The sequence below is a fragment of the Acyrthosiphon pisum genome, chromosome A2 (genome assembly GCF_005508785.2).
Source record: "Acyrthosiphon pisum isolate AL4f chromosome A2, pea_aphid_22Mar2018_4r6ur, whole genome shotgun sequence".
In the NCBI taxonomy this organism is placed as follows: Eukaryota; Metazoa; Arthropoda; class Insecta; order Hemiptera; family Aphididae; genus Acyrthosiphon; species Acyrthosiphon pisum.
Window position 1 is genome coordinate 35,819,666 of NC_042495.1, and position 22,792 is coordinate 35,842,457.

A 22,792-nucleotide genomic window follows, 5' to 3' on the forward strand; every position below is an offset into this window, starting at 1 on the left:
ATGTATAACATGTACCTACTTCGATTATAATGTTCATCCATCTGATCGAGTTTGGCTAGAAATTTATTTTTATTCAATGTCTACCTATCTGGATTCTAATCGACATGCTACATTGATGACGTTCTACATTTCCCAAAAAAGTATTTTAGATTCTGAGCGGAGCGATGAATGTGTTGATTTTACAATGATGTGTATTTTTTTTTTGTGTTACAGCGTACACAATAAGTAGCATAGGCGCAAATAGGGGGGGCTTAAGGGGCTAAGCCCCCTAAACATTTTCTGCATTTTGTTTTAAGCTTATTCAATATTTTCAAAGTAAGGATTTAGCCCCTCCAAATCCCAAACGCTATTTGCGCCTATGTTACTGACACATCAATGCTATTTGGTTTTATATTGTCAAAAACAACACCAACAACTATTATAATTTATAGCTGTCCCAGTTATACAATTGTATATTTAAAATTGTTCTTAAAAGTTTTTCATTTTTAAATATTAATCATGGTAATAATATTGCTTTAAAATATACTGCAAGTAACTTTTGGCTCATTGTGTAGTACAAACGCTGAATAAAATTACTTAAAAACAACAAAGGATCAAAAATTAACGAATCTCTATAAAAATTAAAATATTATATTCAGTAAAACTAATATATTTATTAATTAATATGGAAAAATATTTTGTTTTACATAATTTTTATAAATAAAAAACATTTTTTGTACTTGTACTAATAAAAAATAATGATATTAATTATAGTACCTGCCCAATAACTACCCATATAAATATATAATTAGATTTTAAAATAATATGGATCGAGGACAATTGGTCCCTGGACAATTGGTCACCACGAAAAAAACGCCGTATGTGGACAATTGGCCATCACGTCATAATTGTATACACTGACAACAGGTCAAGTGCTTAAAATTTAAATACAAAATAATTTTTTATGCATAACACGTTCTTTACACTTAACATAACTCAAATAATAATAAGGAAAAAAAAATTGAAAATGTTCTTCAATGTACAATATAAAAGTGGACTAATATATTAATAAATACATTTTCTGAAAAGTTAATATTAAATCTACTTAATACAAATAGATAAACTATTTTTTTCTTGATCGCTTGTCCTGCTACAGGTTTCATAAAACTATTAAAAAAACATTGAAAGGTATCGTGGAAAAATGGGTTGTTGACGTCTTAAATACGTTGTTTAAAATTCTGTAACTATTACTTTATAAATTCCATACATATAGTGATACCTAACTTAAATTAATGAATTGTAATGCTGCAAAAAAAACGTTCAGTATCTCGAGAAAAAAATTGGCCTGGGGCCAATATTGTCCGTGTATAAAATTATGGGGCGGCACTCGTTTCGCCCAAAATCCTTTCCCGTTTCGCCCAGATACTCGTTTCGTCCAAAGCCATTTAAGTCGTTTTAAAATTAAGTTGGCAATGGTTTTTAAATAATATAGTTTATTATAGTATAATATATCATTATTTTTTAATAAACTGTTTGTAAAAAGTCATCGCAATATAGTTTTTAAAAAAATACATATTATTCAATTATACATTATTACAGTTATAATACAAATCACCAATTATTATTGTCTACTAAAAACTATTTTAAAATAATATTTGAGTTTCATTTATCGTTATCCAGAGAAAAACAACGATGAGGTGAAACCCAATATTTGGGTATTATACATTTATACTTGACTATTATATTAGCATCGCAGTTGTCGCGATCACATACTATCTTCCAATGACATAAATATATGACATGTTAATCGACTGAAGGAGTTTGCACATTAATATAACAGTTGCCTACATGGCGTATAAGTTAGTAGTTACTATAGTAATCGAGTTTCGAGTTGTGGATAGTTTTAATTTAAAATATTTGCTTGAATCAATATTTAGGTAAGTTGTTTAACGATGACTATGTTTGTAAAAAGTAAGCGAGATAAAGTCATGGTGGCTCTTATAATAAATATAAATACAATTGCACTTAAAAAAATGTAAGCACTGGTGAAATTCGTTGGCGATGCGTGAAACATACGTGGTATTTATGTGTTCAGTTAAATTATGTTAAGAATAGTCTAGTCTGAACAAAAAAAATAATATTATTTGAATTATTCTGAGTATTTGATCTAAAAAAATCCAATTTTGGATAATTGCCTAGTTTATTACCTAGTTCCAGTGGCGTGTATCATAAGAAAAATGGTGTTGCTCAAATAGTGTTAGGTGATCTACCCCTCATAATACTGTTATATCGACTTATAAAATGTCCTATTGTTCATCTATCAATACCTACCCATTCATATTTAAGGCTTGAGCAACGCTTGGAGCCTATATGTTACACGCCACTGCCTAGTTCCTAGAACCTATAAATATTTTAATTTTTAAAAATTTTTTTGTTTTTAGTGACTTAAAATGATGTAAAAAATCGTTCAGTTTATGAAAAAATTATATGTATAATATTATACAGCATAATATATTTGTTAGCTAATATGATTATGGAATATATAATATGAATGAGCGCCACCGAGCAAGATTGACGAGGATTCTAAATGGAAAAACTATATTCTATAAAAAGAACTTAATAGAGAAAAATATAAAATTACTAAGCATACTGGAGAAATCCAAAGAGCTTTATTACACATCATTCTCCTCGTAAAATTGCAGTATGTCTGGTCTTTTTAATATACCTTGTTGATACATTTTTTTGTTTATTGATCAAAAGCTTAAGAATTCAATAATATCAAATAAAAACCAAACAAATTACATAACAATAATAACGTTTATTAGTGTAAGTTCTAAATGTATACACAAGATTACGGCAATATATAGCCATATATTTTATAATTTATGGGTATCATATTTTTACATAAACATCTCTTTGGTTCAGGGATAGAATTCTGACCACAGTAATTGCAGCTAATAGAGCACCGATTAAAAAGAGTAAGGCGGAGGGCAGGAGTAACTCCAGATCGACCAGATCATTGACGACCGAATTTAGACAAAATTTATCAAATTTTAAATTCTATAATTATTTTGTAGTAAAAATTTATAAAATCTTCAACTTTTATATCTAAGGATTGAAAATATAAAACAAGGCTCCACGTAAATAGGTTATATATAAATTACTTTATTCACAATAATATCATCAAATATATATAGTAATATCAATATATCATATAGACTGACTTTCTTCGCTCAGAATCGCGTTTTTCTTATACAATGATATATTATATTATTGAATTCAAATTTACATAAATTCGTTACAATGATCCACTTGTAGCCTACTGTTCAGCAGAGCGACATCCACTTGCTCACTTTTTTTTAAAAAATAATACTAGAATTTTCTATTATTGCTTTGACGTAGATGATAAAGGCAGTAATTTATTATCATAAGCGTAAATCTAATATGTTGTTTCAGCATTTATTACTACTTTAGTGATTTCTCAAAGTTAAGTTTATTGCTACTATCCATATCGAATTAAAAAAATATTATTCTTTGATTTATTTTTATTTAAAGTTGTTTTTACTGTTACATTGTTTTTATAGAAAAAATTGCAAACAATCATTGCTTTTATCAGAAAATTATTGTACACTAAAAAAATATTTGTTTCTAGAGTTGGTTTTATGTCTTGTTAGTTTTGAGTTTTTTATTCTGGGTCCAATACTCCGCCGAGGTCATTTAATGGGCAATTCTGAAAAATGTATATGTATCGCTAGTTATGGCATTGTTTAAATATTATTGTATATTACTGAAAGCCAATAAATATTAATAGATGTTTATATTATATACAAGCCCGCAGGAACAGATATATTAAAATAGGAACAAGTAACAACTAAATTTGTGATCCATCTAATATGGTGTTTTAGTCGAAACTTTTGAAATTTAAAATTATTTAAGAGATATGAATAGTATTGGAAAATTCTATGAAAATGTATTTTTGTATTTCCAATAAAATAGTTTATTGAGTGGTTTGAGAGCAAATACACCTATTATCAATACTGTAGAAGAGAAGTTAATCTATGCCTCTATAAAAGTCAATTCCCGATATTTTAATTACTAAACTCAATAATTCAAATTCAAAAAGTGAAATATCACAAGTTTTAGCCCTAAATATTGGACATTGAAAATAAAATATTGAAAATCGACTCTTATACACACGCCTAGATAAACTTCTTTTCTTCAATTTGTATAATGGGTTTTCATACTGTAATATGTCACTCAGTAAGCTATATTATTGAATATACGAAACTAAGTTTCAGTGTTTCACTAAAATTCATATTTGAAATTAGTGTGTAAAATGCTGCGTTGCTGACATGTTTGTGCACGTGCGGTTGCAATTCGCTATTTATTTATACACAGTCACTCACACTAATGATCACTTACTACGTACCCATTTACACGACCCGCATGCATACAAATGGAAAATTGCCTATATTGAACTCCTTAGAAACGGTCGGTATTTATAAGTTATACCCTTTAGGACAAAATCAGATTATATATCTTTTATCTTACTTCAGAAACAAAATCTCGCGACGCCAAGCTTAAGTACTATAAAGTGAACCAGATATATTACTTAATCGAACTCAAAAGGATATGAACCATACTCAAGGCCCAAGAGATATAAAGACTTTATTGCAGATCTATCAACGTATTATATAATACGCCTATAATTAGATACATGATATTGCATGATATTGATTAGATTAGTTAATTATTATAATGCTTGGGACAATATTGCCAAGCCACAAATAGGTATTTATGGTCTCTGCTATCCATATGGATAAATTAACTATAAAAATTAATAATTAATAAATTGATTTAAATAAGTATCACCACTCACCAGCATTTAATTTAAAAATATTTTCAAAGATACCTACTTATTGTAATAAATAATAATGCATGAAAAATTGCGAACTTTTACAAAACGATTTTTTACTCATTTTATTTCGAATCGAGTGATAATGAGATCATACATTTCAGAAAGATGGTTAGTTAGATAGTAATTAAATATAGTAAGTATGTTGTCGAATACAAAAACAGCATAATCAAAATAAAAAAATCGGAATCGTGACTTATTATAAGTTTCCCAATTAAGTATGCACCTACCTGTATTTAGACGTCGAGTGCATAGCTAATTACAAGCGGAGGACCAATTTATTTTTTACGTGTCAAAATTATTAAATTAATCATTATTAAACATATAGTTTTAAATATAATATCGGGATTTTCTTGGTAGCCTCTCAACTATATTATACTATTTTTACTCAGAATCTTATTTTAATTATAATATTATAATATTTACTCAATATACATATTTCCCAAAATATGTTTAGAAGAAAATTGTAATTTCATAACACTGGTACCGGCTTTTCAGTCATTCAGGCGTATTTTTATACCTCTGTATACTTGTCGATACCCATATATACCCGTTTTTACACAAATAAATATGTACGAATGTACGATTGACGATTGTATTAATAACAAAAATAAACAACCATAATAATATAGGTACCTAATTCATTTGGTTGTTCTATTTTTAAACAATGTTTAATGACGAGAATTTATATATATAATATTATAAACAATTGTTAAACATGTTATTTTACCTACACAAAAACTATAATAATATCTCTTAATTTGATGATGTATTTAATATTAATAGGTAATAAAATGTAATATTATTAAAAATATTATTTGCTTAGAATGTTTAAGTAGGTAACGATTATGAAGCTTATTAGTACCATGTATACATAACGTAGTCATAACTCATAGTTAAAATGTTGTATAATTAAGTAGTTGGTTGCTTTGATATGCTGGTGAAGTACAACTTATTCACAAATGCATATCCAAGTATTTTCGTTGTTTAATGTTGATATTATCCGTAACGCAAGTAGGGTATAAAAGAAGTTTCCTAAATTAAAATATATAAGAAAAACTTCTTGATAAATACATTGAACTTAGGCATTTTAGAAAGTTGTATGCTTATGTGCTCAAAGGTGGGCAAGTTAATGAAAATAATTAACTCAATTAAAGTTAAGTTAAGAGGACACAAGATCGATAATTTAAAAGTTAACAGTTATTAAATTATAAATTCAACTCAATAAATTAAAAGTTAATATAGAAAAAAATATTAACTTAACTCAGTTTAAAAAAAGTTAATCAATTTTTTTTTTGTTAGTATGTAAATCACATAAAGAGTGAATGTGTCTTTTTAGTTTCTAATTTATAAATCATAAAAAACAATTTTATTGAACTTTTATGATAATGTACATTGCGTATACCTTTTTACTTTTACTTTACTATTATTTACTAATTTAAACTATACTCATCTCAAATTAATAATTTAACAAATAGGTATATTTTTTTATATCATATAGCAATTGAATAATATAAGTTATATAATATTAAAACATAACAATTGTCAATTTGTAATTTAAAATTATTAATTTTTTAAAAACTTTTTAAATTGCAACTCGCATAGGTAATATATAATTTACAACTTAATAAAATATATGTTTACATATACACAAAATTATGTTATCAAGAAAAAGAACTGATATGTTTGTGTTTTTGTATTGGATTATTTTTATTTTATACTGACATATTATATTATTTACGTATAAACGAAAAATTTCAAAATGTTTTTAACTTGATGGATTTTTTTAAAATTAACTGAGAAAAGCTAAGTTATTTCAACTGAAAATTAAACTAGTTAAGTTCATAAGTTGATTAGAAAATAAACTAACCAGTTAAGTTAAAAAGTTTAAAAAAAATTAACTTTTTAACTTAACTTTAACTTTTTAACTAGTTAATGCCCATCTTTGAATTGTGCTCATGAATTGAAAAATATATTTGGTGAATAAAAGTGATTCAAGTAATTTAATTATGAAATTAGCTTCTATGAATAAGACTGTAATAATTACATATTGATCTTAAAACTATGGGGGTACATTATGTTTAACAGTTGAAGGATTTTGTGAAATATTTTATTATTTTTTTACAGTAATTTTTCTAAGTCTATGTTTGTGAAAAAATGTTATATATTTTTAGAGTTTTCTTCGCCAAGTGGATCGTTGATGGGTTTACGAGAATTATTTGTCTGGAGCTGTTGAACTTGGGGCATTCTAGTGTAGGGCTGTTCGATTATTTTTTTTACCACTCGATTATTAATTTCACATTTTATCGATTATTTTGATTAATTGAAAATTATTAATCAAACCAAAAATCGATTTTATAACGACTTATTAATCGATAATAACCGATTATTTTCTTAATGACTGATTAACCGATTAATCGATTTTTTTAACGAAGATTACTGTGTTGGTGTAAAGTAAACATGGACCGACACAAAATGGAATAGAGTACAAAATTCCCTAAGTGCTAAAAATAGAAGTTCATTTGAACCGTCGAAACAACAATTAATCATCTTGTTTATTCGAAAAATTCTATTATTTGATTAATCGGAAATTCGGTTATTTGATTAATCGGAAGTTCGATTAATTGATTAATCGAATTTTGATTATTTGGCGATTAATCGAATTTTATAAAAACTGTAAAATAATCGATGAAAAAAATAATCGTCGTAATAATCGATTAATAGAAATATTGTTGTAAATATTATTGAATTCTAGTGAGATGTGTTTGATGGTCAGTTATATTTGTCACAGAGTTCGCAGATCGAGTAATCTACTTTTGTTATGGGGTATAAGTGTGTTAAACGGCTTAACATTAAATAGTATACATTAGCTTTTAATATTTAATTGTATAAAACGACATAATGGGTATATTACTGAGGATGAACTATTAGGATAACATTTTTATTTTAAAACTAAGTTTCAGCTTCAATAACTAGGCCATTTCCCATACATTTTAACATTTATATAATTATATAAATAAAAGTTTAAAAAAATGTCGCTCAGCTGTACAGTAGGTTACAAGTATGTCGATGTATAATGGATTGTATTAAACTTGAATTCAATGATATAATATCATCGTATAAGAAAAACGATTCTGAGCGGAAACGCGTGGTTTGTCAGTCTGGATATTTTATATCATTATTATTTATTATATCCTGTAATTTGAATTAATATTATAATATTATAATTTTTTATTCGTTTCTATGATGATAAAAAAAAGCGTTAGAAATTAAAATTCCATTTTTAGCGGTTTTTCGTAATTTGTAAGTGGTTTTTCCCGTGCCATTTAATAACTATTGAGAAAATCGAAAAATGACCTCCCTAAAGTACCACATTGGTCCAATTTGCTAAAAGATAAGGTACTATATTTTGTGTACTATATTTTATGCTGTATAGGTACAGGATAAAAAAAAAATAAGCACCATTGTAAAACCACTAGCTTCCTCGCTCCGCTCATAATCTAAAATATTGAACTTCAATAGTTTAATTACTAATTAATAATTAGACGCTGGTCTCACATAGTTAAGTACCTACAACATTGAACATACAATAATTTATCAACTTTTAAATAAAAATATAGATAGGTACATATTTATAATAATATCAATTGTTTTTTGAGTGATATAACTTGAATAGAAATAATATACCTAATAATAATTAATGACAATTGTATTTATTAAGTGTTGAGCCAAAGAGTACTTTGATTTACTTGAAGAATTTGATGATATTGATTTCATTTTCTGGATTTCGTCTGAAACTTTTTTTTATTAAATTGCTGACGTTGAGTTCCTCTCTGCGTCCATTGTATTGTCTGCATTCCTCAAAAATATGTTTTATTGTTAACGTAGTGTCACGCGATAAAGGGTCGCGTTTAGGCATAAAAAATCCATAGCCCATGGGTCAATCCCTTGTGTGCCAATTCTGACCTAGGATAAAATATACGAAACACAATACAAAACAAAAATTACAAAAGAAAATTTCAACAAGATTTAATTTTAAAACCTAAACATTTTACAAAACGAGATATATTTTTTTGGATAGCCCTATAATTCCGAAAAGTAATCTACTGTAAAAAACTGTTTTTTTAATGTAACGAAAAAGCGAATAACCGTAGATAGGTACTTGAAATGTTCACCAAATGTTTAAATAAGCATATCTTATTTATGCATAGTAAAATTTTTGGAATATTCTGACTCTTTTTGAGCTATTTGTAGACTTTGACATTATGGAATTTTTTTTCCGTTAAATAAATATTAAAAAAAAGTATTGGCTAATAAAACTTTTTGACAAAATATCTAGGCTTTTTAGAAAGTCGATTTTCAATTTTCAATTTTAAAACACGTTCAAATTAAGATTTCTTATTTCAAAATAATATTTATTTTACATATTTTGTATTTATTTTGAGAACATCTGATTTTAAATCAAAAAAGTGATTCCTAAAAAGCATATAAGCTAGCTCTAGAAGCTTATAAATTCAACCATTTTTTTCAAAATTACAATCGAACTTCAGGAAGTGGATGTTTAATTTACTACCGCTTTTAGTAATTTTCATAGTAATGCAATCAAGAATATTTTCATTTTTGTCATTGTATTAACATTTTCGGGTGCGTGCGAGAGTAGCATCCGACGACGGTTTACCGACGAAGCATTACAGTGATTCTCGGAAACACACACTAATGTTTATTTACTACTCACACATAGACATAGCCCAAATGTTTATGTCCTATGAATTTCCTAAATATTACTCCTTAAAACATGATACACAGGAGCCCCCTTAATACAAAGGTACTCAAAGTACTTCATATTGGAAGATATTGAAGCTTGCTATTTTTTTGTAGACAAGTTCATATATTTGGACGAAATTCTACATCTAAACGAAGAATAACGATTTTAGTTATTTTGTTGTAATAAAAAAAATATTCATCTTGGGGATTTCAAAGCCTGAGTCCGATGTCCTTTATTGTACATTAAGCCAGAACTCTATAGGCCATACCGTCCTCCTACCACATTACAGCGACCTACTCAATGACGACTTACACTCGACTCCTATTGTACAGGCGTACAGCAGAACTGTTACCTACTGTCTCCCCCTTTTTTATTCTGATTTTTGTCTAAACTATAATGATAAATTACAACCAGTTGTTTTTATTTTACATAATTTCTTATCACAACTAACTCGTGAAAACAATTTCAAAATGTCGATGACGTGGTGCTATATTCATTATTCTTATGGAACTTGACAGAGATAATAATTATAATAATAGCTGATCCAATCATTCAAAAGAATAGACATACTCAACAATTCATATACATATGCTGCCATCTACTGGTCCAAGAGACAAAAAACATCAAAGAGAAGAAAAAAATATTTGTATTATTGTTTTGTTATAGAGTATATATTATATTTTAATATATCCAAAACAATTACATATATAATAAAAAGAAAATTGTATAAAACTAAATTTTTAAATATCGTTTTTGTATAAACAGGCAATTATATTATTACATAGTATAATAAAAAATCAAATCATATTTACTACCTGCCCTATGTATAAAACGGAAATTTTTACGAAAAATCGGTTTTCGACAAAATCGATTTTGATTTTTGGTGTAACTCAAAAAAAAATTACCATATGAAATTTTCACTAGTTGTTGTTGTTTTTCTTTACATGATAACATTTTGAAGATATTTTGATTTATTTTTAACTGTTTAGAGACATTTTCAGTTACCAATTTTATTAGTTTTTATTTCTATAAATGTCAATAAAATTGTACTCGTTGGGTCAAAAAGCTTGAACATTTAATACAAGGCTCCTACTATATTGTTACAATGATATTTGATAAATATTAAAAATCCTTAGTCACAGGTTTTTTGTATAAGCATTTAAAGTTCAAATCTTGACAAAATACGGAAAAATCACGAAAATTAGCAAATTATTTTGAGTTAAGACAAACTTTCTTTTTAAATCTAAAATTTGAAAATATAATACAAAATTCCTCATAAGTTTATAAAAAAAAATATGTCTACCGGAAAGTCAAATTAAATTTGTATGAGCGCTTGAAGTTACAACATTGGATATTCGCTCATATTCAAAAACGAATAACTGTAGATACAATTTTTTTTTTATAAGCATTTAAAGTTTTTTTTTTTTATTGATCGTAAATACAACTCGGCAGCATAGGCCATTAATTTACATGTCTTGATTACTGTTTAGATTATATATAGGTATAATATTCTTATATTAACTATACAATTACATTTTATTAATTAAATTAGTAAGTTTAAGGAATTTCAATGTTTTTCTGTTCTGGTCTGGGTTTGGTCCGAGGGTTACATCGAGGGTTTCGGTTAAGTATAGATCCAATCGCTCCTGGTCATAAGTAAAGCATTCTGTCAGGATGTGTTTGATGGTGAGGCGTTGCCCACAAGCTTCGCAGCTAGGAGGTTCGTCTTTAGACATGAGGTATCCATGGGTTAGCCTAGTGTGTCTTAAACGATTTAGAGTGGTTTCGTCCTTTCGATTGAGGTTAGGATTATCCCATCTGAAGGTTGTTGACTTGATTTGGTTTAGTTTTGTGGTCTGACTATTCCAACTATATGCCATTTTTTTCTTATAGATGTTTTCAATGAGTTTTTAACGTCGTCGTAGGTCAGGGAGTCTAGTATTAATGTGTCGTTGTTGGAGACGGTGATTTTGGCATATGTGTCCGCAGTTTCATTTCCTATAATTCCGGTATGCCCCGGAATCCATATCAGTATAATTTGTTTTTTTTTGTTTTGCTTCGTCTAGTTTATTTTGGGTGAGGATGGCAATGTCACTGGGGTAAGTTTTGTTTTTAATACTGTTTAAGGCGCTGAGGGAGTCACTAAGAATTAAAAAATTGGTGTACGCTGAGGTGTTTACAATTTCTATTGCTTTTAAAATTGCCAGAGCTTCGGCAGAGAATATTAAGCATTTATTTGGAAGTTTGAGTGTTAAGTTTTGGTTTTCGAGTATGATTGCGATTCCAACCGCATTGTCTGCCTTTGAAGCATCGGTAAATATTTTTTTAAAGTTCTTGTATTCATTAAGAATTCCATGCACGTGACTTTTAAATATCTCAGGGGCTGTATTATGTTTGGATAGGGTGCTTAGCTCGGTGTTAATTTGGTAGTTGTTTTCTCAAGGGGGAGTTGAGTTGAATTCACGTGGGATAATTTTGACTGGGGACAGTACGGTTTCATTGGTCACTTTAGCGATTTCGTTGTTTATGTTACTGTATTTGTCTCCCTTGCGCCTGGCAAGTCTTGCGATGTATTTATTGGTTAGCTTTATTCTTCTCAGTGTAGGAGAGGGTATGCCGGCTATATTATAGATGCTGCGTAAGGCTCCTATTGCTAGTCTTAATCCGCTATTATTTACTGTATCTATTAGTCTTAGGGTTGATTTGGCTGCTGTTCTATATAATATTGACCCGTAGTTGATTTTGGATTGAATGATTGCGTTGAATATTTTTATTAGAGACTTGGAACCGTCGCCCGATGAAGTATGGAATAGTATTTTGATTATTTTTAATGAGTTGCTTGTGGGTTTTTTTTATGGTGTTTTATGTAGGGAGACCAAGTTTGACGTTTATCGAATAAAACTCCTAACATTTTAACAATGTTATTATTGGGAATTGGGGTATCATTTAGTTTGATATTTAGCTCATTGGTTCTTTTTTTTGTAAAAGTTGAACAACAGGACTTTCCAGGGGAAAAGTTGAATCCGGTTTTACTTGCCCATTTTTCTATGTTGTTGGTTGTTATTTGTAGAAAATTTTGCACAGTCTGGGCCTTGTTGCTCCTGCACCAGTAGTTGAATATAGTAGCCTTGGAAGTAGATGGTATAGTTTCAGGTGATTGGACTAAACCAGGATTACCTATCAAAAAGTCAGCGGAAACAGAGACGGCTGGGGATGCCAAAGCACGTTGGCAAAGGAATAGAAATGCTTGGTTAAAAGCAGAGGTAAATGTCAAAAAATAATAGTTACCTCAGTGGACAAAGGCCCATTACAATATTTGATTAACTGTATTTAAAATGTGGGAGAAACTGCTTAGTATTTACGAGCAGGAGTCTGAGACAAGTATACATTTGCTCCAACAGAAATTTTTCAGGTATTCAAAGGAACCGGCAGATGACATGTTGACGCATATTTCTAAATTGGTCAATTTAGGAAGGAAACTGAGTGTAGCGGGTGAAACTGTTTCGGTTATTGATTTATTATTATTTATTGTCTTTTCATGCTGTGTGGTGTATTTTAATTTGATACGGTCAACTTTTTAATATTGAAAACTCGCCAAAGTAGTTAATTATTTATTAATATTAATAACCTATATCTCTAGTTGAATAATTATCACAGTAAACAACACACACATATTATAATAGTATATATAAATTGGACATTTTGTGTTTAGCACACGTATCCCATAAAATTAATCAACAAATTCATTTTTTATTTCCTATATATTATGCAGAAATGTTATATAAAAACTATGGCCTGTAACTAAATTCGCTACTGATTGAATAAAAAATACCTCAAACAGCATTGTGTCTTTGACTTACAAAATATTTTTAAATTTTGTATGTTTGGACAATGCTAAACAATATTTGAATTTGGGTTTACATTGTACATATTTAACAGTTAATGAAATAGCTGATTATTTAATTGAATTTGGAGTTGATTGAACATCATACTTCGCACATGTTATTTGTGAACCACCGCGGAAGCCTGCAATTATGTTTTTAAATCCGATAAACGATGAACTACAAGCACATTCGTTTTTAATGTCATCGAGATCCACAAACTTGACAATTATTCCACTGTCTTGTTCTAGTGCAAATTTTCCCTAAAAACCATAAAAAAATATGATTACGTAAATTTAAAAATAATAACTGTTTAAACCAGACGAATTTTTAATATCTAAAATATCTTATATGTATGATTTGGGTAAAACCGTTATAATAATACATGTTTGGCTACTTATCAGAATATGTACATAAATATATAATAAAATTTTAGTATTAATATCTACGTATTACGGTTTAAATCCCCTCAGGGGGGTATTAAGTAATTAGCAATCTGGGTTTGGAAAACTCGGTGCCTAGAGATCTGAGCTGACTTTAATTGGTTAGCTCAGTCTGGTTCTCCAGGTTGGGGGTTTGTTAACGGGCTAACAACCCATCACTGTAAAAAACTTAATTGTTAAGAAACCAAAACTAAAGCCTCGGACAGAGATTTGGACAAAACACAAAGAAAACTTTAATAAGGCACGGACTACGAGGACTTCGGATTGGCACGTAGAATGTAAGAACTTTATATAAAGCAGGAGCACTTGGTATCAGGGCTTGGACCAGTTACTAAATTAATTGGTTAGGCTAACGCGGTAAATGAAAATATTTTGAATGCCGGTTACTGGTTTTATACCGATCCTGTTGTTAGCGTTAACCATTTACCGGTACTATATTCAAAATTACAGGTTACCGATTAAGTGATAACCGTTTCAGGCCAAAACGTGTAAGTTACCGGTAACTGATTGAATACCTGTTTTCAAAAAAAAAATTGTACTACATCTTTGTACCTTTGCCTTATCAGAGACAGACAACGATTTACGATTGTCTTAACGTAGTCTGTTGAGAGTTAAGTCATGTGCCTTTTATCATATTCTGATTGATATTATAGTTCATAGGTGACGGTAGTCGATACCCAGTATTTATTAATACCAGTAAACGGTTCTTAACCAGTTAAAACATATTACGATATTATAGCGTTTTATGTTGGCTGAAAAATTTTCACGGTAACCGATAATCGGGAATACAAAAAGGTTTATAATAACGGTAATCGATTATACCTTAAAATTAGATACAATAGATAGTAGGTATATGGTAAATATAGTAGCGTTACAGCCTTACAGGAAACAAAATGCAAGGTGAAGGATGTATACTAACAGGGAACAAGACATTATTCTACGGTGGCAAATTTTACACCTGGATCAATATTTAAACTATCGGGACATGATTATGATCTGCACCAACTGAATCAGAAAATGAAGGATCAAACGACGTATTTTATGAAGAGTTAAAACAAACATACGACGCTCTACCAGACCATTGAAATTAATTATTATTAGGAGATATGAATGCTCAAGTGAGAAATTAAAATACGTATTAAGTGACGATTGTTGAACATAGCTTACATGAACGAAGCAACAATAACGGATTAAGAATAATTAACTTTGTAATATATAAAAATATGATAATAAGTAGAATGAGATTCCCGAGAAAAAAACACTCATAAAGAAACTTGGCTATCACCAGGAGGGAGATTTAGTAATCAAATTAATCATGTTCTCATAGAAAATAAACATAAGATGATACTAAAAAACGTCAAAAGTTTCAGAGGAGCAGACTTAGACAAAGACCATTACTTAATCACATAGACCTATAAACTAATGGACAGCGCATTCCACTCCAACCTGCCTTCAATGAACGTGAATCACATAAGAGAAAGAAAGAACGATGAGAAAGAACATAAAGTAGTAATCATAGACCTATAAACTAACACTGTATTTCCCCTAACTCCTCTTTTCTTATTTACTCTATATCGCACCCCTGACCTCTCTCTTTCTAGATGCAGTCCATTAGTTTACATGTCTATGCTTAATCCTGATTGACATCAGAGTAAAAATTTCTATGGAATAGAAAAAGAAACAAAAAACACTTGGAAAATACGGTGTAGATAAATTGAAAAATCAGGAAACGTTACGAACATTTCAAGAAATAATGACAAATTCTATTGGAAGAAGGGACATAAAGGACGAAAAACAGGTTGAAGAAGTATGAAAAGTAATAAACACCTCAATAACGGAATCCACAAAAAGAGTCATCCATTTCATACAAAGAAAGAAAACAAAGAAATGGTTCAATGATAATGTGAATAGGAAGTAATCAGAGAATGTAATGAAGCTAAAATTAAAGAAAATCATACACAGACACCCGAAAACCTAAGAGAATTCGAGAAAAAACGAAGAGAATTAACTTTACTGATAAGAAAAAACAAGAGAATAGCAGAGAAAAGGCGACTAGAAGACATCGAAAACTTCAAACATAACTCCAGAAAATTCTTCAAACTTTGCAAAACAACCAAAAGTAGATTTATATCAGCTATACAAATAATACAAGATAATATAATGATACTCTAATTACATGAGCGGAGAATATTGCCGAGGCATTCAGAGTATACTTTTAAAAACTCCTTAACAGAGACTCCACAATAGACGGTGGCCGGAGTGGACATTTTTTGGGATCGGAGGAGACGTTTGGGGGCCGGAGAGGACGTAATGGTAACGTAGTCCCCCTCCGCTTCTCGATACCGTGGGAAAAAAGACTCCACAATGGAAGTAGGCGAGCAGGAAGACACCATACATCATACAGCAGAACCAGATATAATAAATCCGAGTTTAGAAAACATACAATTAGCAATCCAGACTTTAAAAAATAATAAATCACCAGGATACGATAAAATTGTAACTGAACTATTAAAGTTAGGAGGACAAAACATGACACAAAAATTACTTAACCTAATTCAACAGATATGGGCAAAGGAAGAGATACCACAAGAGTGGAAAAAATCATTAATATGTCCAATTTTCAAAAGAGAAAACAGAATTAAGATCAAGAATTATAGAGGAATAACATTGTTGAACACTGGGTATAAAGTATAGGTATTAATCATACTCCTCGACAAATTACAAGTATATACAGATGACATAGTGGATAACCGCCAAAGTGGAATCAGGAAAAATAAATCAACTACATATCACATATTAATTTGTCATAAAACAAATTATGGGAAAAAAGTAGGATTAATGATTATGGAAAAGTCTTAAACATTTTGGTATACCAACTAAGCCAGTCAATATGATACAACTATGTAACACGAACACCGGTATCCTAGTCAAGGTGAACAGCGAAATATCATTATCGTTAATAATTAATAACGGATTGAAACAAGAAGATGCGATGTCATCAATACTCTTCAATATAGCACTGGAGACTATTATAAGGAAAATACCACGAACTGAGACATTAAACCTTAACGAAGAAAATGTCTTACTAGCTCATGTGGACGATATTGTGGTCATCGGGAAATCTGTTATTAGTTATTGATAGACTGATAAATGAAGGTAAAGATATGGACTTAACAATTAATGGCGTGAAAATCGCACCTTTGTACCAATACAAGAGTTCAAATACGAGGTACTACCCTAAATAACAAAAACAATACGCATGAAGATATCAACATTATATTAGGTGAAGCTAATCGATGCCTCTATGCACTGAAAGACCACTTTAAACCCAAGCTGTTAACAAGGAAAACAAAAGAACATCTCTACATGAGTTACATCCACCCTGTATTGACATATGCATGTGCCACGTGGGCAATGACGAGAGGTGATGGTGAAAAACAACGTCTATTTGAGAGAAAAGTCCTTAGAAAAATGTACGGACCCACACTCAACAATACGGAAAAAAAATGAGAAATAATAACTAACTCCCAGCTATACCACCTTTACAAAAAAGGAGATGTAGTCCAATTCATCAGAGGGACAAGGGTAGAATGGGCAGGCCACATATGGCCGGCCGATGGAAGTATTTTGAAAGGAGCATTGACATATTATATTATGAAGGGTACGATACCAAAAGGAAGAACGCGGAAAACACGGAGGACAGCGTCGAGGAATTATTAAAAGAATTTGGAGTAGAAGGAAGTAGTTTTGGCGGCAAAGAGTCTAAATTGCTCGTAAAACCCCCCCGAAAAAAATAAGGTTTAAGTCTAAAGACAGTAATGTTATGTGCTGATTACCTGTGTAAGGGGTCAAGTGTACGAAATACTTGGTGTTCGAAAGGCTGTATGTTTGAAATTATAGATAAACAAAACTAAACAAAAATAACATTAATCGTTTTTTAATAATACCTATTGGATTTCATCCAATTTTATCTTTACTGATTAAAGCATTACAAATATTATCGACTTTTTGTCGGGAAATTGTAAAAATATTATTTAGTGACAACGGAAGAAAACAATCACTTTGAGAATACTTACATTCATATTCATTTTATGGTAAACCAGCTATGAGACTACGCGGACGGATTAAACCTCAAAGATAACCTTCCTTATTTCCAATTGACATATCATGGTCAGTAGCTTCAAGAGTTGATGCAAATTTGCCAAGAACAACAAATATTTCTGAATCATGGCACGGTCGACTTATTAAGTAGGAACAATGTATCAATAGCCGTAACATAATTTGTTGCAGAGTGACCGCAAATTTACTTTGTCACGTGATTATAATATGTAAAAAATGTATATAGATTAGTATCCAAGACACCAAGAGTTTACAAATTGATGAGACAGTTCCAAAAAATTCAGAAGGAAATTGAAAACTCTATTGAGCAAATCATTCAAGACAAGATTTCATCGAACAAGTAAGAAAAGAAAAACAATAAAATGAGGAACAGGAACAACGAATTAAAAATTTAGTTCTAAGACTAAAAAATTTAGAAATAAATATTATTGAGTTTCTACGTGGAATATCTATATAATTTAAGTTTTTAGTTTTTTTCATTTAACATTTATTTTTATTAACTACTTATTTATCTTACGACTTTTTGATATTTTTTAATTTAATTTTTTACACAGACGATCGCATCAACGAATAATAAATATTATGATAAAATTCGTGTTGTTTTCATTTATCGATAATTTCGAACACACAATCTTTCGTACACTTGAAGTTCGAACATTCGTCATTGGAATACATGAAACACTACCTATCTGATGCCCTGATATTTTCTTATATATAAAAATGAATGTATGTGTGTGTGTGTGTGTGTGTGTGTGTGGGTTTGTATAGCGTATCTTATGACATCCACAATCGAGATACAAGCCGGCATTATGACTTCCGAGTGTTATAGTGACCTCCGTAACCCGGAGGCCACAAGAGTTGATGCCATTTTCGTAATCACGACAACTTTTTAACCAATAAATGTCTTTCTAAGGACGGAATCCATAAGGTCCAAAATAACACTGTCGTGTGTAACTCCGGTGTGTTAAATAGTACCAATTTTTGACTATAGGCGGCGCAACACTTTGAGATTTACACGGGTTTATGATATAGATTATACCTCTGAGCAGAAGATTGGCTAATTTAAAAAGGGAGAGGACCAACCAGGGGAGGTGCTCAAACAGGGATTTTGAGATTTCCTATGGAAATTTTTGTTTATAAATGGTTGCCATGGGTTTTGAAGCTATTATAATAATATTTATTGGTTGCCGGGAAACAAAGTGGACGGGATCAGCTAGTTTTTTAATATTTTCTTAATTAAAAAAAACTCAAACTTTGCTAATACAGAATTTTATGTATTAAATGTATTATCAAAAATAAATGTAAGATTTTTATTTTATACACATTTAAAAACTAAAAAATATATTTGAAATATACTAAGAAATAAGAGACAGATATAAATATAGTCATCATAATAATATTACCTATATCTAATACAATAAAAGAATAATTTGTCGAATATTCGAATATAATATATACATATATTTATATATAAAACTGCAAATGATTTTAAATATTTTGTAAGCTAAATATACTTTTAATCCAAAATGTATTATTTTACCTTATCAAAAAAATTGTTTGTAGTTTGTATACACCATGATGAACAATTAAACTCTCCTTTGCACACCTGAAATATTTAAAGCAATGAAATAATCAAATGTATTTTCTTAAAAATAATATTCTAATCTACGATACTTACTTGTGAATATGAAGTAAAAGTTTCGGATGCAGGGTCTACTGGGTACATTTCAATATCATAGACAATTTTTGTAAGACATATTTTCGATTCCTTTAGAATTGATGCCACTTCTTCCTACAATTATTGTGAACATTTTATAATAATTTTTGAGTGGCATAATTATTATATTTTCTTGGTTTCTTAGGCAGAAACTGGGGGGTGCTTGGGGAGTCCCAGCAACTATCCCATTATCCCCCCCACTTCCCAAAAAAATATACGTTTTTTAGTTGTGTGGAATCGAAGAATCCCTGCCCAAATTTATGTTAAAAATGTTAGCTTCCCCCGAAAATTTTAATAGATTTCCACCTTGGTTTATACCAAATCACTCCTCGATTATTATTTTCTGGCAACATATTTTATAGTGGTTTTTATAATGTTTTTATATGAATTTACACTTTGCCAATATAATATACTTTTCAGCAGTTGAAATGAAACTAATTGTATGAATGAATTAAATTAAAGTATCAGAATGAACGAAGATACATTTATTTGAAAATATAATAGGGTATTTGGGTAAAATGGTTTAGCTTACCACCAATTTAATAGAATATAAACTCAATTGAGTAGCTAATGTATTAAGACTATAATAATTCTCTAATAGGGTTGGCCAGGTTGGTTCCCAATGTCACAATGTTCGCACGTTATTTCATTAGCAGCATACTCGTCGCTCTCTTATCTAATCGTAGTTTTCTGGATTCGTCTTGAAACAGGATTCCCCTATAGTTCATAATACTGTAAATAATATTATGTCGTTTCAATCTAACAAAAATCGTACTAAAAATAAACACAAAAGAAATCTTCTTTTGTTTATCACCAAAGGCAGAAGAAAGAAAAACAAATTATTCACAAGTCCAAATCTGTTCTCTGTTCTCGTTAAACGAGACGACGTCGACGTAAACACATCTACAAGCAACAACTAAATTCGCAATAGCAATGAAAGTTACCGTCAGATTACATAAAAAATATCTCCATTTTCATCCTTAGCCAAACTTGACTCAACAGATTTTATTTGTAAATCCACTCCTTCGATCAAGCCTTCTACAAAATCTGGCACACCAGACTTCTGTGTAAATTAAAACAATTTCTCCCTCCTCCCTACTTCTTATTCTTCAAATCTTACCTAGAAAATCGCCATTTTGTGACTAAAGTACGCTCAGAGTTTTCAAACCTAGCACCCATTCTAGCTGACGTAGCACAAGGTGCCATCTCGTCTCCAATTCTTTACAACATATACGCCGCTGACCAACCAACTTCTCCTTATACTTCAGTAGCTGAATTTGGCGACGACAAAATCATCTTCACTTCTAATGAAAACCCACTTATCACCTGCCAACATCTACAAAATCATCTTAATGACATGGAAGAATGGTATTCAAACTGGAAAATAAAATAAACAATGAAAAGTCTTCACATATAACCTTTACCCTCAGACAAGGCGTACTCCATTCGGTCTCCCTGGCAAAAAAATTTAACCACCAGCTACCTAAGCTAAATACCTAGGTCTACTCCTAGACAAACGCTTAACTTGAGCCGAGCATATTAAATAAAAACGCCTCTTACTTAACTCCAGACGAAAATGTCTCTACCCTCTACTAGACAAACAATCCAAACTAAACCTTAATAATAAACTATTGCTTTACAAAACCCTTCTGAAACCGATTTGGGCCTATTGTATCCAATTATGGGGAACGGCTAAAAAGTCGAACATTTACAAAATGTAAACGTTCCATTCGATATTACTTCGTATAATTACTAACGCTCCCTTCTATGTTACAAATCCTACTCTACACTCAGATCTTGGACTACCCACTGTAGCCGATTTGGCCACATCCTCCTACAAGCGGTACCGCTCACGCCTTATAAACCACCCCAATCCACTTATTCTCGCTCTCAACTCCCGCAAACATTCCTGGCAATCCACCGAGAAGATTAAAGAGGCGCTGGTGTCACGATTTAGCTAGCTAAATTCGTTACTTAAATAACTAAATAGTGAAAAATATAAAATAAAAAAAACCATTTACATAAGTATATATAATGTAATATATGTAAAATAACACCACAACATTTTTAAAATGTTGACTCTTTTTAAGCTGTTTACGGACATTGTCAGTTTTTAATTTTTTTGGTTTTTTTCTATAAATATCAAAAAAAAAAAAAAATTTTGTTGGGTAAAAAAACGTGAAATTTTATACAAAGATCCTGATATGTTGTTACAATAGCAGTTAAAAAATATTAAAAATACATAGTCATCATTTTTTTTATAGGCATTTAAAGTTCAAATTTTGAAAACAAAATCGAACATTTATCAAATTTAAAATTTAAAAATCATTTTGTAATTAAAAATGTATAAAATGTTCAACTTTTATAGCTAAGAATTGAAAATTTACAACTAAGTTCCACGTAAATATGGTATGCTGTAACTAAAAATCTCAAACATATAAAAACACCATTTTTTTTTTTCATAGTTAATAATTGTTCAAATTTGGTAGAAATCACATATTAAATAAAGAAGAATAACGATTTTAGTTATTTTATTATAATTTTATAATACTAATTTAATTTAACGGCTACCGCAGTGGCTTCATTTCAGTTTTTGAGGTGGGGAGGCAAAATTTTTGACCGGCCCAAAATAAAACTGAAAAAAAAGCTCGCTAACATTTACATTACATTACCTACAATATTGCATTTTTATCTCAATACAAATACCCTCCTTATACATAATTGTATACTTACTAGTTAGTATCAAAGATTAATATCATAAGCATACAGGTAAGTAACCCATTTTTTTGAGAGATAACAATAACTAAATAATTAATACATATATGTAGAGGTTACTTAAGAGGACGCTACGCATGCATTTGTTGTCTCCGTCTTACACACGCACGACATGGCAAATTTTCGTTCACAAGTTTCAATAGTGTGCTGTTAGTTTTGATACTAGAGTGAATTGACCTATTTTAAAACTTTTAGGTA

At 30.0% G+C, this 22,792-nt stretch overlaps 1 protein-coding gene across 2 annotated transcripts in view; it reads right to left on the reverse strand.

Moving 5' to 3' along the window:
* Positions 1-13,401: 13,401 nt before the first annotated feature.
* Positions 13,402-22,792, reverse strand: part of LOC100574284 — a 23,285-nt gene continuing 13,894 nt past the window's right edge. For both annotated transcript variants that reach the window (XM_016807057.2, XM_003246613.4), the window contains exons 6-8: positions 19,781-19,894; positions 19,643-19,708; positions 13,402-13,803 (exon numbers count right to left, since the gene is read on the reverse strand). In XM_016807057.2, coding sequence (XP_016662546.1) covers positions 13,615-13,803; positions 19,643-19,708; positions 19,781-19,894 — 369 coding nt within the window. In that variant the 3' untranslated portion in view covers positions 13,402-13,614. The remainder of the gene's footprint in view (positions 13,804-19,642; positions 19,709-19,780; positions 19,895-22,792) is intronic.